Source organism: Plecotus auritus (genome assembly GCF_963455305.1).
Source record: "Plecotus auritus genome assembly, chromosome: 8".
Lineage (NCBI taxonomy): Eukaryota > Metazoa > Chordata > Mammalia > Chiroptera > Vespertilionidae > Plecotus > Plecotus auritus.
The window spans coordinates 79,089,799-79,108,734 of NC_137782.1; the positions used below are offsets into that span (position 1 = coordinate 79,089,799).

Genomic DNA, 18,936 nt, shown 5'->3' on the forward strand with positions numbered 1-18,936 from the left:
GCGGTGGCTGTGGCATGACAGCCAGGGTCATCATCACCTATGAGATTTCTGCCTCCCTGTGCTCATCCCTCCCACAGCCCAGCCCCCAGGGGTACAGAGCAAGAAGGGGGCTAGTGCAACAAGAATGACTTACACTGGTTGCTATGAGGTGGGGAGGCACTGCATTGGTGGGGTACACAGTGGGAGCTGGGCTGCCTGGCACCAGTGTTCTGCTCAGACTTGCACACAGGGGCAACGTGTCCAGCACAGTGAGCCCAGAATACCGCTAGCTCTTCAGACAAGGAGTCATCCAGGGACACTGCCCTCTGAACCCTGAGGAGCGCTACAGCCTTTGGCCATGAGCTCTTCACTAAGAAATCTACACGTGGGAGCTCGAGGCTGCTGCCCTAGGATTAGCAGGCATGGAAAGTCCTTTATAAATGTAAAATGACCTTCCCCATCTGCTTACAGAGGATAAATAGCCAGTATTTTAATATTACTTTACAACCAAAGGCTTGTACCCTCTGTGAATCAACCTTTCTTATTATATTCATTGAAATGATGGCTTAAAACACTATACAAAAAAAGGCAAGTCTCCCCCCCCCCACTTTCCATGGCTTCTAGCTTGTTTTCAGGAGAAAAGCCAACCGATTTTAGAATCAGTCGAAGTGCAGATATTTAAAAAGCTGGTAATCAGCACAGACTGGTATTACTGTTCACTGTGATCCTTTTCTCTGAAGATTATTCCATGGCAGCTGTAAAAAGCAGCTGCCATCTTCCTTCTGCCCTCCCTTCCCACCTCCCTCCTTCCTGCAGAGCCAGAGGAAGCAGGGGCCTTGGAAGAGCAGACTGTTCTTGAGTGAGAAGCTCTCAGGCACATCTTCAGGCGCTAGTGGAAAGACACTGACATTTCTGCAGTTATTAACTGTGCATAAGGATTCGTGACACCTGGAGGGAAATAATTCTGCTCTCAAGTAATGAAGATGTTTAATTATATTTTCATGTCCCCCCCCCCTCTATTTTTAAATTCTGGAGAAACATTTATCTCTTTCTGGTGACCTGCCTTGAGGGTACCAAACAGCATTGTAACACTAAGCCTATGACTTTGCTTTCTGCTAATGCATTTTCCTCTAGGTATTTCCAATTCGGTGCCAGTGCACTTCCCCATCCTCAAACTTTACAGAGAGATGGCTTGTGCATCTTTTGCAAACACATCTACTTGTCTCTCTCTAAATGGGGAAGATGCTGCCTTCTGAATGGAGAAGAAGCAAAACCAAGTTGATGAATCTTCCCATAGAAGAGTCAGTTTTTGGAGTAGGAACCCTTAGGAAAAAAAGGCCATTAATACATTTTCAAATAAAAGGGTACCAAATAAGTATATTCAAAAAAGAATGCTTTGTCTTCTGTCATTTTGCAAGAGGTTCACAGAAGGGAGAACTTTCTAGAAAGGTGTAGGGAAACCTGAGGAGACAATGCCAGAGCTTTGTGTTTGTAATTCCTCAGTAAGAGGAACATGCAAATGCTATTTGCAGGGAACAAAGATAAACTCGTATCCTTGAACCCCTTCAGTTCAGTCAACTGCCTTTCTGTCCCATCCCTCCCATCACTTAAAAATGTAACAAGGTTCACTGTGCCGCCAGGCCGGTGTAGCTCAGCAGTTGAGTGTCCATCCAGGAACCAAGAGGTCACTGGTTTGATTCCCAGTCATGGCACATGCCCAGGTTATGGGCTCGATCCCCAGTACAGGGCGTGCAGGAGGCAGCTGATCGATGATGTTTCTCTCTCTTCAATGTTTCTCTCTATCCCTCTCCCTTCCTCTCTCTCTAAAAATCAATAAGAGAAATAAAATAAAAAATGTAACAAGGTTCTCTTGGGTTCCCAAATAAAAAAGATTTATGAAGAGAACAGCCTGGCCAACACCAACATAGCCCACTAATGCAAATTCCCAGTTACCATTGATTAATTTGAAATATGATGCTTTAGGAATTTATAATAAGAAATGGATGGATTGGTTTCAACTTGGAAATAATTCTGTATGTGCGGAATTAAAAATCTGAGCATCACAGAGTCATTTTCAACCTAATGTACTAACATCAGGAACTCTAAGCAGAGGAAACAAGTCAGTAGCCAGGTCCTCTTCCGCACGTGGATAGAGCCCTCGCTCTCAAAGCAGGAATATACAGGCTTTGCTTGTCAGGAATAAGTCTCCTTAGATAAATGGTCTTTAATTAGTTTTCCCAAAGCATAAATCACCTGTCAGGATAATTTAAATTGAAACAGTTGATTTGGCCGTGGAGTTATTTACCTAAATTTCCTTACTCTTCTTATTTAAAATGAAGAAGAAGAAGAAAAAAAAAGTCCTTTCCAGGAGCAAGTCTTAACTGAATGACTCCTGCAGGTGTGTGGTGCAGGAACCTGGGAGGACAAGGGTGTCAGGTGGCAGAAATGTTCCACTCTGGACTAGTGACATCATTTTGCACATTTGTGAGACAGTGTACTTAAAACCTCTCGCCAACATGACTGTGTGCAAAGCAGGATGTCACTGAATATTCTCTCTCCTGTTAGGCTGGAGCTGTCACCTCTGAGAAAGGCTTGCCTTGTGGTAGGCCCAGAACAAGTACTGACAAGACACGTGATGCAACAGAGCATCCATCTCCCAGAGCACGGAGCAAACGGTGGGTGTGCCTAGGACTGTGTGCCAAGGGAGCTGTGTTCTCCAGGGGAGAAATCGCCTTTAAAAGTTGAACCCAGAACACCAACGTGTCCCACAGTGAGGCTGGGGACTACAGGTCTGAAGCTCCACTTCTGAGTTCCCAGATGCTCTACCAGGGGTCCTCAAACTTTTTAAACAGGGGGCCAGTTCACTGTCCCTCAGACCGTTTGAGGGCCAGACTATAGTTTAAAAAAAAAACTATGAACAAATTCCTATGCGCACTGCGGGCCCGGGACGAGTCGGCTGCTAAGCAGGACAGGCAGCGGCACCTGGCGGGCCGGATAAATGTCCTCGGCGGGCCGCATGTGGCCCGCGGGCCGTAGTTTGAGGACCCCTGCGTGGAAGCTTCTGCCCAGACGCTGAAGCATATGCTGTCTAGAGCTCCGAGGGCCAAATGGAGCAGAACTGGCTCTTTCTTCATACGAGTACAAACAGAAGTGGCCTAGGGCCTGTGTACCCTGCTCATGAATCTTGAAAACATCTCTACATTATAGGCCAGAGAATCTTCTAGATGTCCATGTAAAATTTGGTTATTCCCAATTCACATGTCCAAATTGATCACAGGGTGAATTTTACTCTAATTTCAAAATTGGAGAGGTCTGCATGGGAGCCAGGCTGAAGGTTGCTAGACCACTTGTGATGATACGTAAACAAATTTGGTGAACAAATTTTAATGTGTAAGCAACACCTGGCAGGACGTGCTAAAACTACTGAAAAAATTCTGTTTACATTCCTTAGAATTGTCCAACTGACTATATGACCCCTCAGTCTCAACTGCTGAACGTGGTCGGCTTAACCTTTCTTATTTGAGGCACCTGCAAGTAATAAAATACACGTTTACAAATTTTCTTTTACTTCTTCGAGTCCAAATTATTGAAGCTTCGAGTTTGTCATCCTGACTGTCATCTGTCTTATCTGTATTCCAGAAGGGATTCCATTGTTGGTTTAGATGAAACTTTTCATTGGCTTTTTGAGATGCCCTCATGTTTTATTTAGATTAAATAAGCTGCCTTCAAGGCCGTTTAGAGTTTGCGTATCACTCCCACACACCTGTGACTGGAGCACAGTTACAGTCCCTGGGACTGGAGCGCAGTTACAGTCCCTGGGACTGGAGCACAGTCCCCACTGAAGTGGTTACTCCCTTGGCTTGTACCCATGGGCTGGAATGGAACCCGAAGGTCATGTGATACCACAGCTTCATTTTCAGATGGAGACTGAGGTATGAAATGGCTCACTCATAAACTGGCCTGACCCTGAGCCAGCCAGGACTTAAACTCAACACTAATTACTTAAGATGAGCATTGGAATTAAAGGATCTTCTGATTCCTAAACATCGCACAAACATGTCTATTTATTCTTGCCGAGTTATTGTTGTACCCTGTGCAATTTTAATGAAATGCTTGCCATAAGCCTGGACTCAGATGCAGGTCCAAAAGGGCAGGAGGTAGATTATCTGGCCAGTTGAGAAAACCATAAACCCTCCAGTTTACTCAGCAAACGAGGGACAATCTTTGATTCCTTTTGAATAAATGACCTATAGTTAATTACTATCTTCCAGCTTTTATCCTTTAATCTCTAGGTTTACATTCTCTAGTAGAAATTTCCCCTAAACCTATGCCTGTAATCCCAACTGCAGACAAAAGCTAGTCTTTCCATAGCAATTAAAACGCTTTCTCATTTTTTCCATGCTAAACTATGATATCTAATTAGTGCATTAGTTTTCCCCCTTATCAGTATAATCACATCTTTAAATATATTTTTCAGGTTGGAGAGCTCTGTTTTGCAGGCATATTCTAGAAGACTGAATGTAAACATGTTTTGTTACCCATTCGTTTGTGATTTCAATCATTATTATAACTGCATCTTCTGCAACACAGACGCTGAATTGTATGTTATGTATTTTCCCAGGCACATTAGGTAAGTTCTTAAACCTGTAAAAACGATCATGTTGCAAACTTAAAATAAACTGAACTACATACATAGTACATTCCATAATTTCATTTAATATTGACAGCAGCTCCATTTAAATTTTGAAAAGCAAATACCTTTAATAAATTTATGTGAATGATTATATTCTTTGATAAAACTATTGTACAGGAGTGTGTACATATATAAATCTGTAGGTAAAATTATATACATTTCAATATATTCCACATATATATTTTTCTACTTACATTTTTCTCTTTAGTAAAGCAAAGCAGTTTTACTGTACATAAATGTGCAATGCTACATTAAGTCCTGAGTAATTTAGGGATCATTAATAAGCTACAGCAAATTCTAGGTTTTCAGCTAAAGATCCAGTAGACTTTATGACAAAAATGTGAACAAAATTATGTTTAAAAATATGCTTTCAGCTATGCATGTTGTGATTAGTGGAGAAAGCTTGAGAATGCACAGTAGCCATTTACATTTGGGAAAAATTTCATGAATATTCAAGATGAAGCAAGTATCCGATCTGTATGGGTTTATAGAAGTTTTAAGTGACGTCACCTACATCCAGTTTGTCAGGCATGGAAGACTCCAGTCGTGATTGTATTGAAAATCCCTTTTGCAGAATTTGAAATTCTGTGTAAACATCAGTGTTTAGGTATTATACAAAAATTCTGACTCAAACCAGATGAAAGTCATTTAAGGGCAGTCTGGTGAGCCACTCACTTTGGGAGGTCCCATGTTGGCTTGTCTCAGAGAACCCAAGATACTCAAGCCATATCCATCTCACCGCAGGAGAAGGAAGCACTATGGGGGAAAGGCCACGATTCAACCACAGTGGGACAGTAACAGTTACCCATCAGAGACACCATCAGCAAGCAAAGCACGCCAGCCCCACACTCAGGCACTGGGTACGGACTGGAGAGGAGGCGGGAGGCTGCCGGGGAGGCTGCCCCGCACCCGAAGGCCCGCTTCGATGAGAAGGCACTGCAGTGGTGGTTCCTCTGTCACCCCCAGCTCTACCCAGTCCCATGGCTGCTGTAGTCAAAGACCCCTTTCTTGAAGAATGGCGAGAATTCACAAATGGTGTGCTTCGAAAGCATCAGCCCCACTTTGTTGATGTGTAGGGGAGACGTGGCTGATTGGAGCATCACACTGAAAAAGTCCCTGAGGTATTTCTGAGGAAGAGACAAGAGTTAAAAACCTGGTCAGGACGTTGTTGGGAGTAGAAATGTCCAGAAACAACTTCCCATCCAGCTGTCGCCGTCATTAGACATGCACCTGGGAAATCTCCTCGCTGCCTCTGCTGCCATCAGGCCACCGAGGACACAGAGCCATGACATCCCTTATGCAGGGGGCGGGTCTTTGGCTCTGAGTGGATTCACAGCAACAGTCTCAGGCCTCACTGCAGACACACCCAGCGGCGCCAGCAACACTGTCACTAGCTAATACTTTTTCTTTTTTAGAGTAATTTCCCCCGACTTACTCATTAAGTAGGCAGATGACTAAAAGGGGGGAAAGGTGAGCCATCTGTACAATGCTAAATGTGCTGCTGCCTGGGATTTTAAATGGGACAGTCAGCACGTACCTTGGATCGTTCTTATAAATAAGGAAAAGAAGTACTGGGGACTAGAGGGTCAATCTCTCCTAATATTTACAGATCATTTTGCAAATCCTGTAATCATCCATGAAAAGAAATTCTGACTATGATTAATTGCTCTGGACCCTTCTCTCCCCTGCCCCCCGCTGCTCTTGTCTCTCCCAGCATGGTCCACCTTGCACAGCAAAGCCTGCCCGAGACTAGGACCGGAGCTTCTGGGGATGGAATCAGGTGTGGGTGCTGGCAGGAGGCATTAAAGGAAAAGAGGACACTAACAACAGTTACAATATTTCAGGTCAGGCAAATCTAATCCACAACAGAAAACAGAGGCAGATGGTGGGGGTGGGAGGAAAAGGGGAAGAGGGGGTGGTTAGGACTAAACCTTTATTACTGTCTCAGTTTGTTTAAAAAATATAAACAGTCCTGTCACAAACTTAGAAATTAAACATCATAATTACAGACTTTGATTAACAGAAAGAATGTGTCTAAGCAACATGGCCTAGGCCTACACCAGTGATCTGCCCCATAGGAGAAGCAGGGTGTCTGCAGACACTTTTATTGTCACTGAGAGGGAAGTGGGGGAAGGGCAGGGATACGGCTAACATCCTACAACACACAGGACAGAATCCTTGGGCTCCTAAGTCAAGGGTGCCCCTGTTGAGAAACCTTGATCAGAGCAAGCTGAATTCAGCTACCGCTGTGAACTGCCAACCTAGAATTTATTTCTGAAAGAAGACACTTTGCTTAAGGAAAATTTGTTAGCTACCCTCTTAAAAAGAATAACAAGGATGCCCTGCCAGTGTGCTTCAGTTGCTTGGGCATAGTCCCATGCACCAAACAGTTGCCTGTTCGATTCCCAAGCCCGGGTTGTAGGCTTGGTCCCAGTGGGGGCACGGGCAGGAGGTAGTCAATGATGTTGCACTCCCAGCTAGATGTTTCTCTCTCTCCCTTCTCTCTCTCCTCTCTCTAAAAATCAATAAAATATTTTTTAAAAGAGCCTATATAGTCAATAACTATCCTTATTTTAAAAAAGGAAAGAAAACAATAACAAGAATGACTAATAATTAACATTTGTATAGTAACTTATAGTTTCTAAAAATCTTCTCACATCTGTGCTTTTAGGCTTTATGGAAGTATAACTGGCTCACAAGACCTGTACATTTTTCAAACATGCAAACTGATGAGTCCTGACATGTGTAAACCCGTGAAACCACCACCAAAGCAAGATAAACATTTGTACTGCCTCCAAAACGTTCTTAAGTCACCTAATTCGATGGTATCATCTACTGTGCCTGGAATTACCTATTTTCATTACTGTAATACCAATTTTTAGGTGAGGAAACTATTGTAAGGAAGGTGAGCAAGGCTAGGAGTCAAGAGAGGAGGAGTGTTTCAACTCAGACTCTGTTTACCGTTCAGCAACCTAACGTACAGGTCTCATGGTAATCTCTCGTGAAAGTTCTTGAAATAGCCATCAGGTTAAGGTAAGAAGGTGCCAAAACCAACGGCTAAAAAATGAAGATCTTACTCCAGTACTTATTTGCATCAGAGGCAAAAGGGAACCTGACCTCAGTTTTTCTGGGGGAGGGAAGCTGAGAGTGAATATCTACTTTATAGGGACCCAAATTCCATCCAACATCATTTCTAGTAAATAACACAGCCCGCACCTGACCAGCCAATGCTTGCAATGAAATGCAGGTGCGCAACTGACTGCTTTTGGAAGGGCAGGAGTGAAATGATTAATGTGGAAGATGAGGAGCTTGTCCACGGTGCCTGGAGCTGCAGCAACATCGCAGTTTAAAGCCTGATGAGACCTGGGATGCCACACAGGTGTAGCCTCAGTAGCTTCTCCGTGGTCCCCAGCTCCTGTGTCAAGTCCCCCGCAGGTTACATTAACTGCAGACTAACGCTCTGGCAAAGCTGCCTTCAAGATGAATTCTAACAGAATAGAAAGTATTGAAAACTGGGAACAGATGCTGTCTCAACATTTGTCATAATTAGTTCCCAGAGCAGGGGTCCCTTAAAGGGCCAATAAAACTGAAGGGTATAATGAAGAGAGAAGTGAAAGTTAAGAATATAAATAAAAGAAAAAGAGAAAGTATTGGAGACACCTTCCCTATGAAGGGCTCCACCATTGGAAGGGAACAGTAAACCAGCTGCAGGTAATGCCTTTTTATTTAAATGAGCTCATTAGCATGCCTCGATGAAAACTCCAGAAGGAAGGATCTGCCTCCCTTGTAAACATTACAGAGAGTTTTTTCTTTGCTTTGTGGAATTCAGCAGTCCTGGCTCCCTTTATACAGACTGCTTTCTTGCTCAAAGAAATGCTCCGAGTAGGAAGTATTCTCTGCCGAACCTCAAAGTGCTCTAACGTGTATGAGGTGAGGCATTTGTGGTTGGCCGTGTCCAGAGCCACATGCTTGAAATGGGCTGGGCGAACTCTTTCTGGTGAATGACAAAGACAAAGCACTAGGTCTAGGGCTGGGGACAGAAGACAGAACTGAAATTCCAGAAGGGTGTGGAGGTCACAGACAGCATCTCATTCTCCTTGGTAATCCCCCATCATCCCTGGCACACTGGCCCTCCTCACACTCCCTCAGGTGTAACTGCTATCCTGATGCCTGGCACCTTCCATTAGTTTCACCAGTGTTTGAACTTCATATTGATGGACTCACACCACGTACACTTTGTGTCTGGCTTCCACTGCTTATGATCTTTGTGAGATTCATGCACACTGTTCGGTGTAGCTGCACATTGTTCACTATCACTGCTACCAGGTGTACCGGTTAATAATGCAGATTTTGTAATCAAAGAAAACATGATAAGTTCAAGAGAAACATCCAAAGTGCTTTATTCAAAGTAATGTCCATCACTAGCTACACATTTCCCCCATCTTTCAGGTAATTTGTAGATACCGTTCCAATAAAACTTTTCTTGTTTTGATGCAAACCATTCAGAGACCTAACTTTCCACTTTGTACATTTTGAAGTGCTGCTCAGAAAGTGTGTGTGCCATCAATTGGAACAAGTGGGAATCTGAAGGAGCAAGGTCTGGTGAATATGGCGGGTGGGTTAATACTTCCCAGGCAAGATCTTTTAACGTGTCTTTAACTGGTTTTGAAGGGTGTGATGGTGTCTTTGCCGTGTCTTCTGGCTCATTCTGGTCGTTTCACAAAGTGTATTTCAAATTGATTATTTTTTGTGCATTTGGGATTCTCAAAATAAATCAACTTTTCATTGCCAGTCACAATTCGATGCAAAAAAGATTTTCTTTCGTGCTGTTGAAGCAACATTTTACTGATCACTTTTCGGTTTTCCATTTGTCTTTCGTTCAGTTGATTTTGTTCAGAAGATTTTCCTTCCTTTAAAATCTTTCCCATTGCTTGTAAACAATCGGAAATTGTTTGCTGAACAACATTTAATCTTTCTGCAAGTTGTTTTTGAGTTTGACATGCATCTTCATCAATAATGCTTGTAATTGTTGGTGTTCAAACTTTTTAAGTAGACCTGGATGTTCTTTTGTCTTTCACATCAAAATCATCACTTTTAAAGCATTTAAACCAGCATTCACAAGTATCTTGAGATGGAGCATGTTCACCATAAGCTTCCTGAAGTATATGATAACTTTCAGCAGCACTTTTCTTCAAAATAAAATAATGAATTAAAACCTCCTGTAAATGCTCTTTTTTTGGCACGAAATTCGACATTTTTAAGTGTAAAAATATCTATGATGTTAACACCTTCAGAAAATTTGACATATGAAGTTTTGAAGCTTGCCGTCAATACAACAAAATAGCATACATATCAAATCGCATATATATCAACATATGTGTAACTCCATCTATCGAAAAAAATCCACATTATTAACTGGTATACCTGGATGGTATTCCAGTGTGAACATCCCACTGACTAACTTTAGCAGGAGAGCATACAACCATGGACAATTTGGTTCTTTTGTCTGAGCTCTTCTTCAATAACGAAATCTACTTCCATATAATGGTGGCTGGTGAGTCAAGTTTATTACTATTCCTCAAAAATCACACTCCCAAAAAACTTAGGGTTTCGGGCTCAATCCAAGATCAGCCAATGTACTAGTACTCTATTTTACACCAGAGGCCTGATGCACGAAATTCATGCAAGACTAGGCCTTCCTTCCCCCGGCTGCTGGCACCAGCTTCCCTCTGGCACCTGGGACCTGGGCTTCCGCACAGCCCCGGCTTCGTCCGGTAGGTCGTCCGGAAGGACGTCCAGTCTAATTAGCATATTATGCTTTTATTATTATAGATACTCAATATACATGGTAATTATATATAAAACGCATACTTAAATAGACACATATTTACGTAATTTGTGCTGCCTGTGCTCACAATGTTTTCCACGGCATCTATAGCTGAAGGGAGAAGACTAAAGTTCTTCTTGCCCAAGCCCTCCCTTTACAGTGCACCAAGGACATCCTACCCTCCCTGCTACGTGAAACAAGTCCAGGTGCCACGTGGCATCCTTAGGGCAGCACACTGTATAAAAGAGCAATATAAAACTTGAAGAACATTAGGAATTTAAGTGACTTATCAGGGTTATAAGGGCAAAGTAGGAAAAGAGTTTGTAAAATCCAATATCCAATTTCTGTTTCTTTCACATGGCATTTTTCTCCCTTAAAAAAAAAAAATGCCCTAACTGGTTTGGCTCAGTGGATAGAGCATCGGCCTGTGGACTGAAAGGTCCCAGGTTTGATTCCGGTCAAGGGCATGTACCTTGGTTACGGGCACATCCCCAGTAGGAGGGGTGCAGGAGGCAGCTGATCGATGTTTCTCTCTCATCGATGTTTCTAGCTCTCTATCCCTTTCTCTTCCTCTCTGTAAAAAATCAATAAAATACATTAAAAAAAAAAAAAAGAACAACAGCAGGAATATTTAAATATCTGTTGCCATTAGGGACCACAGAAGGCCTGCAAGCCTGCCCACCCTGGTGATGGGTATCCCACCTGACCCTGTTAAACACCCTGGATCTGGGCCACCATGAACAGAGGTCGCACCCACTGGGGCTGTGCAACATATCAGACACTTGGAGGATGAGTCAGAGGAAAACAAATTCTCTTTCAACAAGATTGCAAATCGGGAAACAGAGCAGCAGAACAAGGAGTCTGGGAGAGGGTCTGTGGGAGTGGGAGTGATGGAGGGAAAGGAGGGGCCAAGAGGAGCACGGGCCACAGGAGATGGGTGGCTGGCAGTGGAGGGCAAGAGAGTAAGGACTGGGGTAGAGGGGGCAGAAAGGATAGGAGACACAGGGGAGAGAAGGAACTAGCACAACAACGAATGTCCGTGAGTTGTTTATGAAGGTGGCAAAAAGATTTAAGAATAAGAAATATATTAGACATTTATGTAGGTTATTTACTTTTTGCTACGTGGACCAACAGTGAAGTATGTGTTTTTTTCTTATCAATACTTTCAGGAAGTCAAATTTAGATGGCTAATCTTTAAGGCATATTTCCCATTGGTGCTATGTACCTTGTGGTCATAAAGTCCTTTCTTCTACAGTCTGTGGGCTTATTGCAGTTCAATCTATGCATGTTCCACTGAGCAGGGCATAGAAGTAACAGGGAGAGATGGGTCCATGGGTCTTTTCCAAAGCATTAAACTGACATGTGTCTTTAAAATCCCTTCAACACAGACAAAATCTTGTAGGGACTATTAGTTGTTAAAGAGGAGGCCAAGAGAGACCAATGGAAGGATGAGGGCCATACAGATTGTCAGACACCCCTTAACAGGCTCCTGATCCCTTCTTTCCAAAGTGGCACGTTTTTCCCTTTTAACTCTTATCTGCCAAGACTCCTCTGAGTATTCCCTTAGCACCGTCTTCCACATGCACACACCAGGGTGACCAGTTATCTCATTAATCTTATGAAAAGGCCATTTATCAAGGGCTTGCAAAGTTCTGAGCAGAGTGAAAACTTTTAATAATATATCTCATTCAATTACCACAACAACTTTAGGAGGGACCATGCTTATCTTCATCTTCTAGAAAAGAAACTGAAGTCCAGGAGGCTAAGTAATGTCCCAAAGGTCACAGAGCACAGAAGTGGGAGTTCCAGGCTACTGCCTAAGCATCCCCCATCCCCTCTCCTCCCAACGAGCACCTTCTCCTGAGTACTGCTCTCTCTCTCTCAATGGACAAGGCCGTCTACACTGGGCATCAGCTGCTTGGAAGATACGCTGACTTTCCTGGGCCTGATGGTGCTCTCAGTGAGAGGAGACCAGGGACACCGGGTTCCAGAGCTAATGTCCACACAGACATGGACGTTTCCTGTGAGTTTCTACCGTGTTTTCCCGAAAATAAGACCTACTTACAGGTTTCCTTCTGAGTGAAATATAAGGCATCCCCCGAAAATAAGGCCCCAGGTTCTGTCTCAGAATGAAAATTAATTTACCGTAAACTGGTCGCTAGGGCCGCCCCGACTGGCGTCTAGCAACCAGTGACGTTACTCGGAGTCCTGACGTCACTGCTGTGTGGAGGCGGAGCGGAGGTCGGAGTGAGCAGTGAGTGCAGGGCGGGAGAGAGGAGGAGACTTTCGCAGATGCGTGTAGAAGAACAGGAGGATAAGAGCGGACGGGACGCGGCGAAGGTGGTGAGTGCTGGTCTGTCTCTGGTGACACTACCTGATGCTTGTGGCCGCCTTCATGATGACTGAAGGTTCTCAGTCAGTGGCAGACCCTGCTCCAGCCCAGATCCAGGCCCCAGCAAGCCCAGTGACAGTCCCCAGGCAGGCCCCAGGGGGTAAATGTCTGATAAAGGGGTAGGGGGGATGTCTGGTGAAGGTGTTCAGTGGCACAGGGGTGGGGGGAGGGGGATCACTTAAAATGACACAGGAGGATCAGAGGGGGCAATCAAAATGACACAGGAGGATCAAAAGGGGTTACTAAAATGGTAATCCCCCCTCTGATTCTCCTGTGCCATTTTGATTCCCCCCTCTGATCCCCACTGTGTCATTTTGAGTGATCCCCCTCCCCCCACCTTGATACCCCAATTCCTTTTTTTTTACCCCTACGGTAGAAATGAGCGCAAAAAGAAAAAGCTACTCCGTGGAGTACAAGAAAGGAATCGTGGAAGACTCTTGGAAGACTGCTTTCTGCAAAGAGAAGATGTTGAGTATCCGATTGGTCCGAAAATGGCGAGCAGAGTATGGTAACCTCATTGAACAAGTGGACAAGGGAAATGCTAAAAAGCGCAAGTGTGGATCAGGTCGGCAACCATTATTTTCTGAGCTGGAAGACCTGATCTGTGAATGGGTTGTTGACAGGAGAGCAAAGGCTTTGGTTGTGAATAGGGCTCACATTCAAGAATTTGCCCTTGCAATGGCACCACAGTTTGACATAGCCCCCAAAGACTTCAAAGCATCACAACACTGGCTGGATAATTTCCTTCAGCGAAGTGAACTGTCTTTAAGAAGATCTACAACATTGTTTAGGTTGGAAGATACTCAAGTTATTAAGCGAGCACTTGCATTCAAGTCCTTTATTGATGATGCTGACTTCTCTAAATACAATCTTTCCAACATGATTGCTATGGATGAAACTGCAGTGTTTATGGGCCAATCATCTCAAACAACAATTGAACAGAGGGGTGCCTCTTTAGCGTACATTCCCTCCACTGCTTACGAAAGTGCACGTGTTTCCTGTATTTTGGCAATTCATCTGGATGGCACTAAAATCCCACCTTTAATCATTTCTAAGGGCAAGAAGGAAAAGATTGAACATGTTTTGGGCGTTTTTATTCTTGAAACTGAAAAAGCCTGGGCCACACAAACAGTTATAAGGAAGTGGGTCGATTTAATGCTGCCGCTTGTTATGCAAGGGAGCCAAAGAGGTCTGCTAGTCTGGGATGCAGCCAGCACTCACCACGCTAAAGACATGAAGACATTTCTTCACGAAAGAAAAATAGATCAGATAATGATTCCCACAGGAATGACGGCCTATCTCCAGACTCTTGATATTGCAATAAACAAGCCATTCAAAGACAATTTGCGCATGGAAATTAATGACTACATTGAAAATAGAATGGAGAGAAATCAGTGTGGAAACTTTGTGAAACCTAAACTGCAAGAAGTTGTGACTTGGGTGAAGAATTCATGGGAGAAAATCACTGACAGTTGCATTGCAAATGCACTGCGAGCAGGCTACCTTGACAAGAAGTACTCATTTAAAGACAGTGCTATTGCTAAACATGAGAGATTTGGTCCACTGATTCTGAAAGAAATGGAGTCACAAGAAATTCACCAGGAAATTCAGGAGTTGAATTGTTATGATGATGTTCCAGAAGATGATGACATGATTGTCATTGAATAAATGAGTAAATTCTTGATACTGTAGGATTCACAGGTTGTCTGGTTTGTGTTGACAACTACCGTACTACCGTACCGTATACAGGTAATAAATTTCCTTTATTTTCATTTAACAATAAATGTGTACCGTATTCTTCTTCATGGAAAAATAAGACATCCCCTGAAAATAAGACCTAGCGTGTCTTTGGGGGCAAAAATTAATATAAGACACTGTCTTATTTTCGAGGAAACACGGTATCTTCTCCATGGAGTCCCAGGCAGCTCTACTCATGCCCCTCCCACACTGAGGAGCTTGGGAGCCATAGAACATTTTCAAGTGTAAGAAGCTCAGGAGCCTGGACGCAGGGGGTGGGGAGCTGCAGGAGAGCCTTGGTCTGCCCTTTTCCAAGCCAAGGAGTTGATACCTCCATTTGCTTACAATGGCCACAGACATTTTCTACCCTTTGCAATCAAGTAAATGGAAAACCCATGGGGAGCTGGAAGCCAGTGGGCACCAGTCAGGAATAAGAGGAAACCTTCCACCTACACCACAACCAAGCTCCCCGGAGCGGGAGGGCGCTAGTTGGTTGTCAGATCAAGGCATCTGCCCAGGCACTCTTAGGATGAGGTCAATCCCAGGAGGCTTTGTGACTAACTTTCCAGTGGTCAGCACATCCTAGTGGTATATCCCAGCCAAGTGTGCAGCTAGAAGGCTCCAGCCCCAAACCCTGATATACACACAACCAATCTTTAAAATTCTAACACCACTTCAAAATGCAACAATTAAACATTATGAATCCTTTGAGGCCTGGTCTGTTGGCTCAGTGGTTGAGTATCGACCCAGGAATCAAGAGGTCAGATGTTCGATTCCTGGTCAGGGCACATGCCTGGGTTGTGGGATTGATTTCTAGTGGGGGGTGTACAGGAGACAGCTGATCAGTGATGCTCCTCTCTCATCAATGTTTCAATCTCTCTATCCCTTTCCCTTCCTCTCTCTCTAAAAATCAATAAAAACATATTAAAAAATAAACATTATTAATCTTTTGAACCAAAACACAGGCTAATATGGTCTATTGGCTGTGTTACTGAGTTCTGAAAGGTGAAACACACTCCTCACAGTGTAATTCAGCCAGAATTTAGTTCATTATTTTAGAGTTTTAGCCTAGTACCTCAATCAATACACTACATTAGGGAAAAAATTGAATATAATGTGCTGGTACATGCTATTTCATTTTAGACACCCTTAATGAAGGTCATTATGTTAGCATGTTTCATCATGTGTGACCTACAACACAATTTCTGTTTCAGCTGTCTGACAGGACAAGTACTTAAGTTACTGGAACAACCTTGGTAAAAGCTGGCCTTCACATCACCTCTGCTGGGTGGTTTTCACCTCGGGAGCTTCTAAATGAAATTCTAGTCTGGTCATAGGGACTGGTCACATGCTCTAAAGTCCATTCTGGCAAACACCCTGTGAGATCCGCAGGGCATTAAATGGTGTGTCCCCTCCCATCTTGCAGTCATTTCCTTTCAGATCTGGGGTCTGGAAAGGAGGGAGGAGGATTAGTGTCTAAGACCAGGAGAAAATGTGTACAAGGGGCAAGGCCAGCATGTGGAGGGCTCTGCATAGGGAACAGTGGGACTTAAAGGAGAGCATGGGGGGCTTGAATCTGGATTTGGGTGACACTTTGTACAAAGCATTTCCTAGTTCATGATCTTATATGAGCCCTAAGACATGCTGAGGAGGAGGAGGACAGATATGGGTATCTTTTGTTTGCAGATGAAGAAACTGAGATCCCAAGAGGCAGCAACTTAGCCAAGGTCAACAGACCATAAGAGACTGACAAAATGACTGGCTCCTCAATCAGAAGAAGGGCCTAAGATAATTCTCATAGTGCAATCCTTTCAGCATGAATTGTGATGTGTAAATGTAAAGGCAGCCCCTGTCTCTGAGGCTGTCCATACCATGCTCATGTAGGCTCTCAGAATTTACCTTGAATTTCAGTCAACCACCGTGTGTGTGTCTAGAAGATGTGGCTATGCGAATAGAGCCTCAGAAATGTTTGAAAGACCTTACCTTCTTATCTTTTGGCTCCCTTCCTTCCATTTTAATTAGCAGGGGGATAAAATCATGGCCATCTTATGTTAAAAATTTTCTATTTTAATAGGGCTGATGACTACAACTGCAGCCTATTGCTTATTTCATGTGCAATATATCACACTAGTTGTGTCATTCTAATGATTTTTCCAGCCATCTCATTGTTGTGGAGCCCTCATTATTTTTCAAAATTTTAACATAAATCCTCAATGTAATTTAAAGTTATTGAAATTATTAAAATTGTAATGGTCTTTAAAAATATAATAGGGCTTTATCGACCTTTCCATTGTGACATATTAACAGGGAAGACAGTTCAATGACATTCCTCATTTCCAGAAGACATTAGCCACAAGTGGCAGCTTAAAGACAACTATCAGTCTCATACCACTTAGAGGTTTCATTTACCTTGAAGCCCTAGAAAAATTCATCATCAGCTGATGGGCTCTGAAGACAGATCAGGTCTGGGTAAGGACACACTAGGATATTTCTAGTCCTGAGAGAGGTCTGGTCACTACTAGCCATATGTCACGAATCAACCCAATGGAATCAATATTATTCACCTGGTCAAGTCTTCCTCATGACAAACTCTCATAAATTCCAGTCTGAACACCTCTCTCTGGCTATCCTAGAATTAGTCTCCACTGGATCAGATATGCTGGATTGCTTTTCCAACATGCCCAAAACATCTTACACACTCTGATAAAATTAGGACAGTTTGGGATGATGCTCTAATCAATACCTAGCTAGGATAAATAAGGACAGTTTGATTCAAGCAGCTCTTTTACCTGGAACCTGCTATTGCACACCTGCTCTACAGAAAGCAGTGTGCCAGGCACTGGGTGTCAGCTGTTGAATAAAACAGACAGTACCTGCCCTGACCAGGAGTCTGGGCTGGCTCACTGTTCAGGATCATTCTTATTGGTGCTTTGCTTTCAGTATCTAAATCCTACTTATCTTTTAAGGACTGGATAAAGGTTTGGTCTTTGTTGACTCCTCTCTCTTTAGGCTTTATTCCTTCACCCAGCACCTATTTATTGAGAGCTACATGCTCATGCTGCTAGGAATTCAGTGGTGAATAAGACCAGTTCCTGTCCTGAGAAACCTGCAGGCCTTTCAGGGTGATGGACAGGTAAAGCAGCAATTAAAATCCTATACAATAAAAGGCTAATATGCAAATTGACTGAACTGTGGAACAACCAGTCGCTATGAAGCATACTGACCAGCAGGGGGCATATGCTCAACACAGGAGCTTCCCCCTGGTGGTCAGTGTGCTCCCACAAGGGGAGCACCACTCAGCCACAAGCCAAGCTGACGCTGGTGAGTGCAGCAGTGGTGGTAGGAGCCTCTCCCACCTCCGTAGCAGCACTAAGGATGTCCAACTGCCAACTATCCCTTCTCTCCCCCCACCCCACCACCACCCATGGCTCCTGGACTGCAAAAGGGTGCACCAGGACTGGGAGGCCCCTCCTCCCCCAAAGTGCACGAATGTTGTGTACTGGGCCTCTAGTATGGCTTTAAGAAAACAGAATGAAGTGTTTTGGAGCACACAGAAAAAAGGCATACAGCCTAGTTCTAGCAATTGGTGACATTTATGCTAAGACCTGAGGGGTGAGTAAAAAGTAAGAGGTGAAGGTATTGAAGGAAGATACTAGAGGAGGTCTGTTCAAGGCAGTAGCGACAGCATGTACAAAACCTCATGGTGGGGAAGCAGAGCTTGGGGCTCTCTCCACCAAGAGTCCAGCACAACTGGCCTGGGCACCACGTGTGGCCCGTTCAGAGTAGGGTGTGCACTCCTGGAATGCGCTGCTCACTGAGTCAGCTCTGTACCATTTCTCACAACTGGGATTCTGCCCCGTGCCCTGGGGAACCTCTCTTCCTCTTGGACCAGTAGAGTACTACCAGGCCTTCAGGGTGGAGCCCGTTACATGTTTTAATGAAGGGAATACACTGGAGGTAGTACTGAGAGTGAAAAAGTGGCCTTGCAGATTCCGGCACCCCAGCTGGGCCCAGTCCTCAGTGAAGCCAGGTTCAGAATGCAGCCACACAAGTGGCCTGACCTGACACCACCTGGAAAAATGAACCACCCAGCTGAGCCCTGCCCAAATTCCAGAACCACTGAATCCATAGCAATCAAATGGTGGTTGCTTTAAAGGCACAAATTTTGAAGTAGTTTATCACACAGCAATAGAAAACCATGTGTTTAGAAATAAGGTAAGAGATGAGGGAATAAATGAAATTAGTCAAAGCAGAATGAAACAATCTTTCTTTGGTTTTTATTTATAATTTATGACCAGCCATCAATTA

At 43.8% G+C, this 18,936-nt stretch overlaps 1 protein-coding gene across 3 annotated transcripts in view; it reads right to left on the minus strand.

The window, feature by feature from the left end:
* Nucleotides 1-18,936, minus strand: part of KIF16B (kinesin family member 16B) — a gene marked incomplete at its 3' end in the record, with an annotated part of 439,094 nt that overhangs the window by 128,872 nt on the left and 291,286 nt on the right. For 2 of the 3 annotated variants that reach the window (XM_080683868.1, XM_080683867.1), the window contains one exon: nt 4,674-5,799. The exons of the other annotated variant lie outside the window; for it this stretch is intronic. In XM_080683868.1, coding sequence (XP_080539994.1) covers nt 5,641-5,799 — 159 coding nt within the window. Of the gene's footprint in view, nt 1-4,673; nt 5,800-18,936 lie in introns of those variants that run through there. 3 annotated transcript variants of the gene reach the window in all.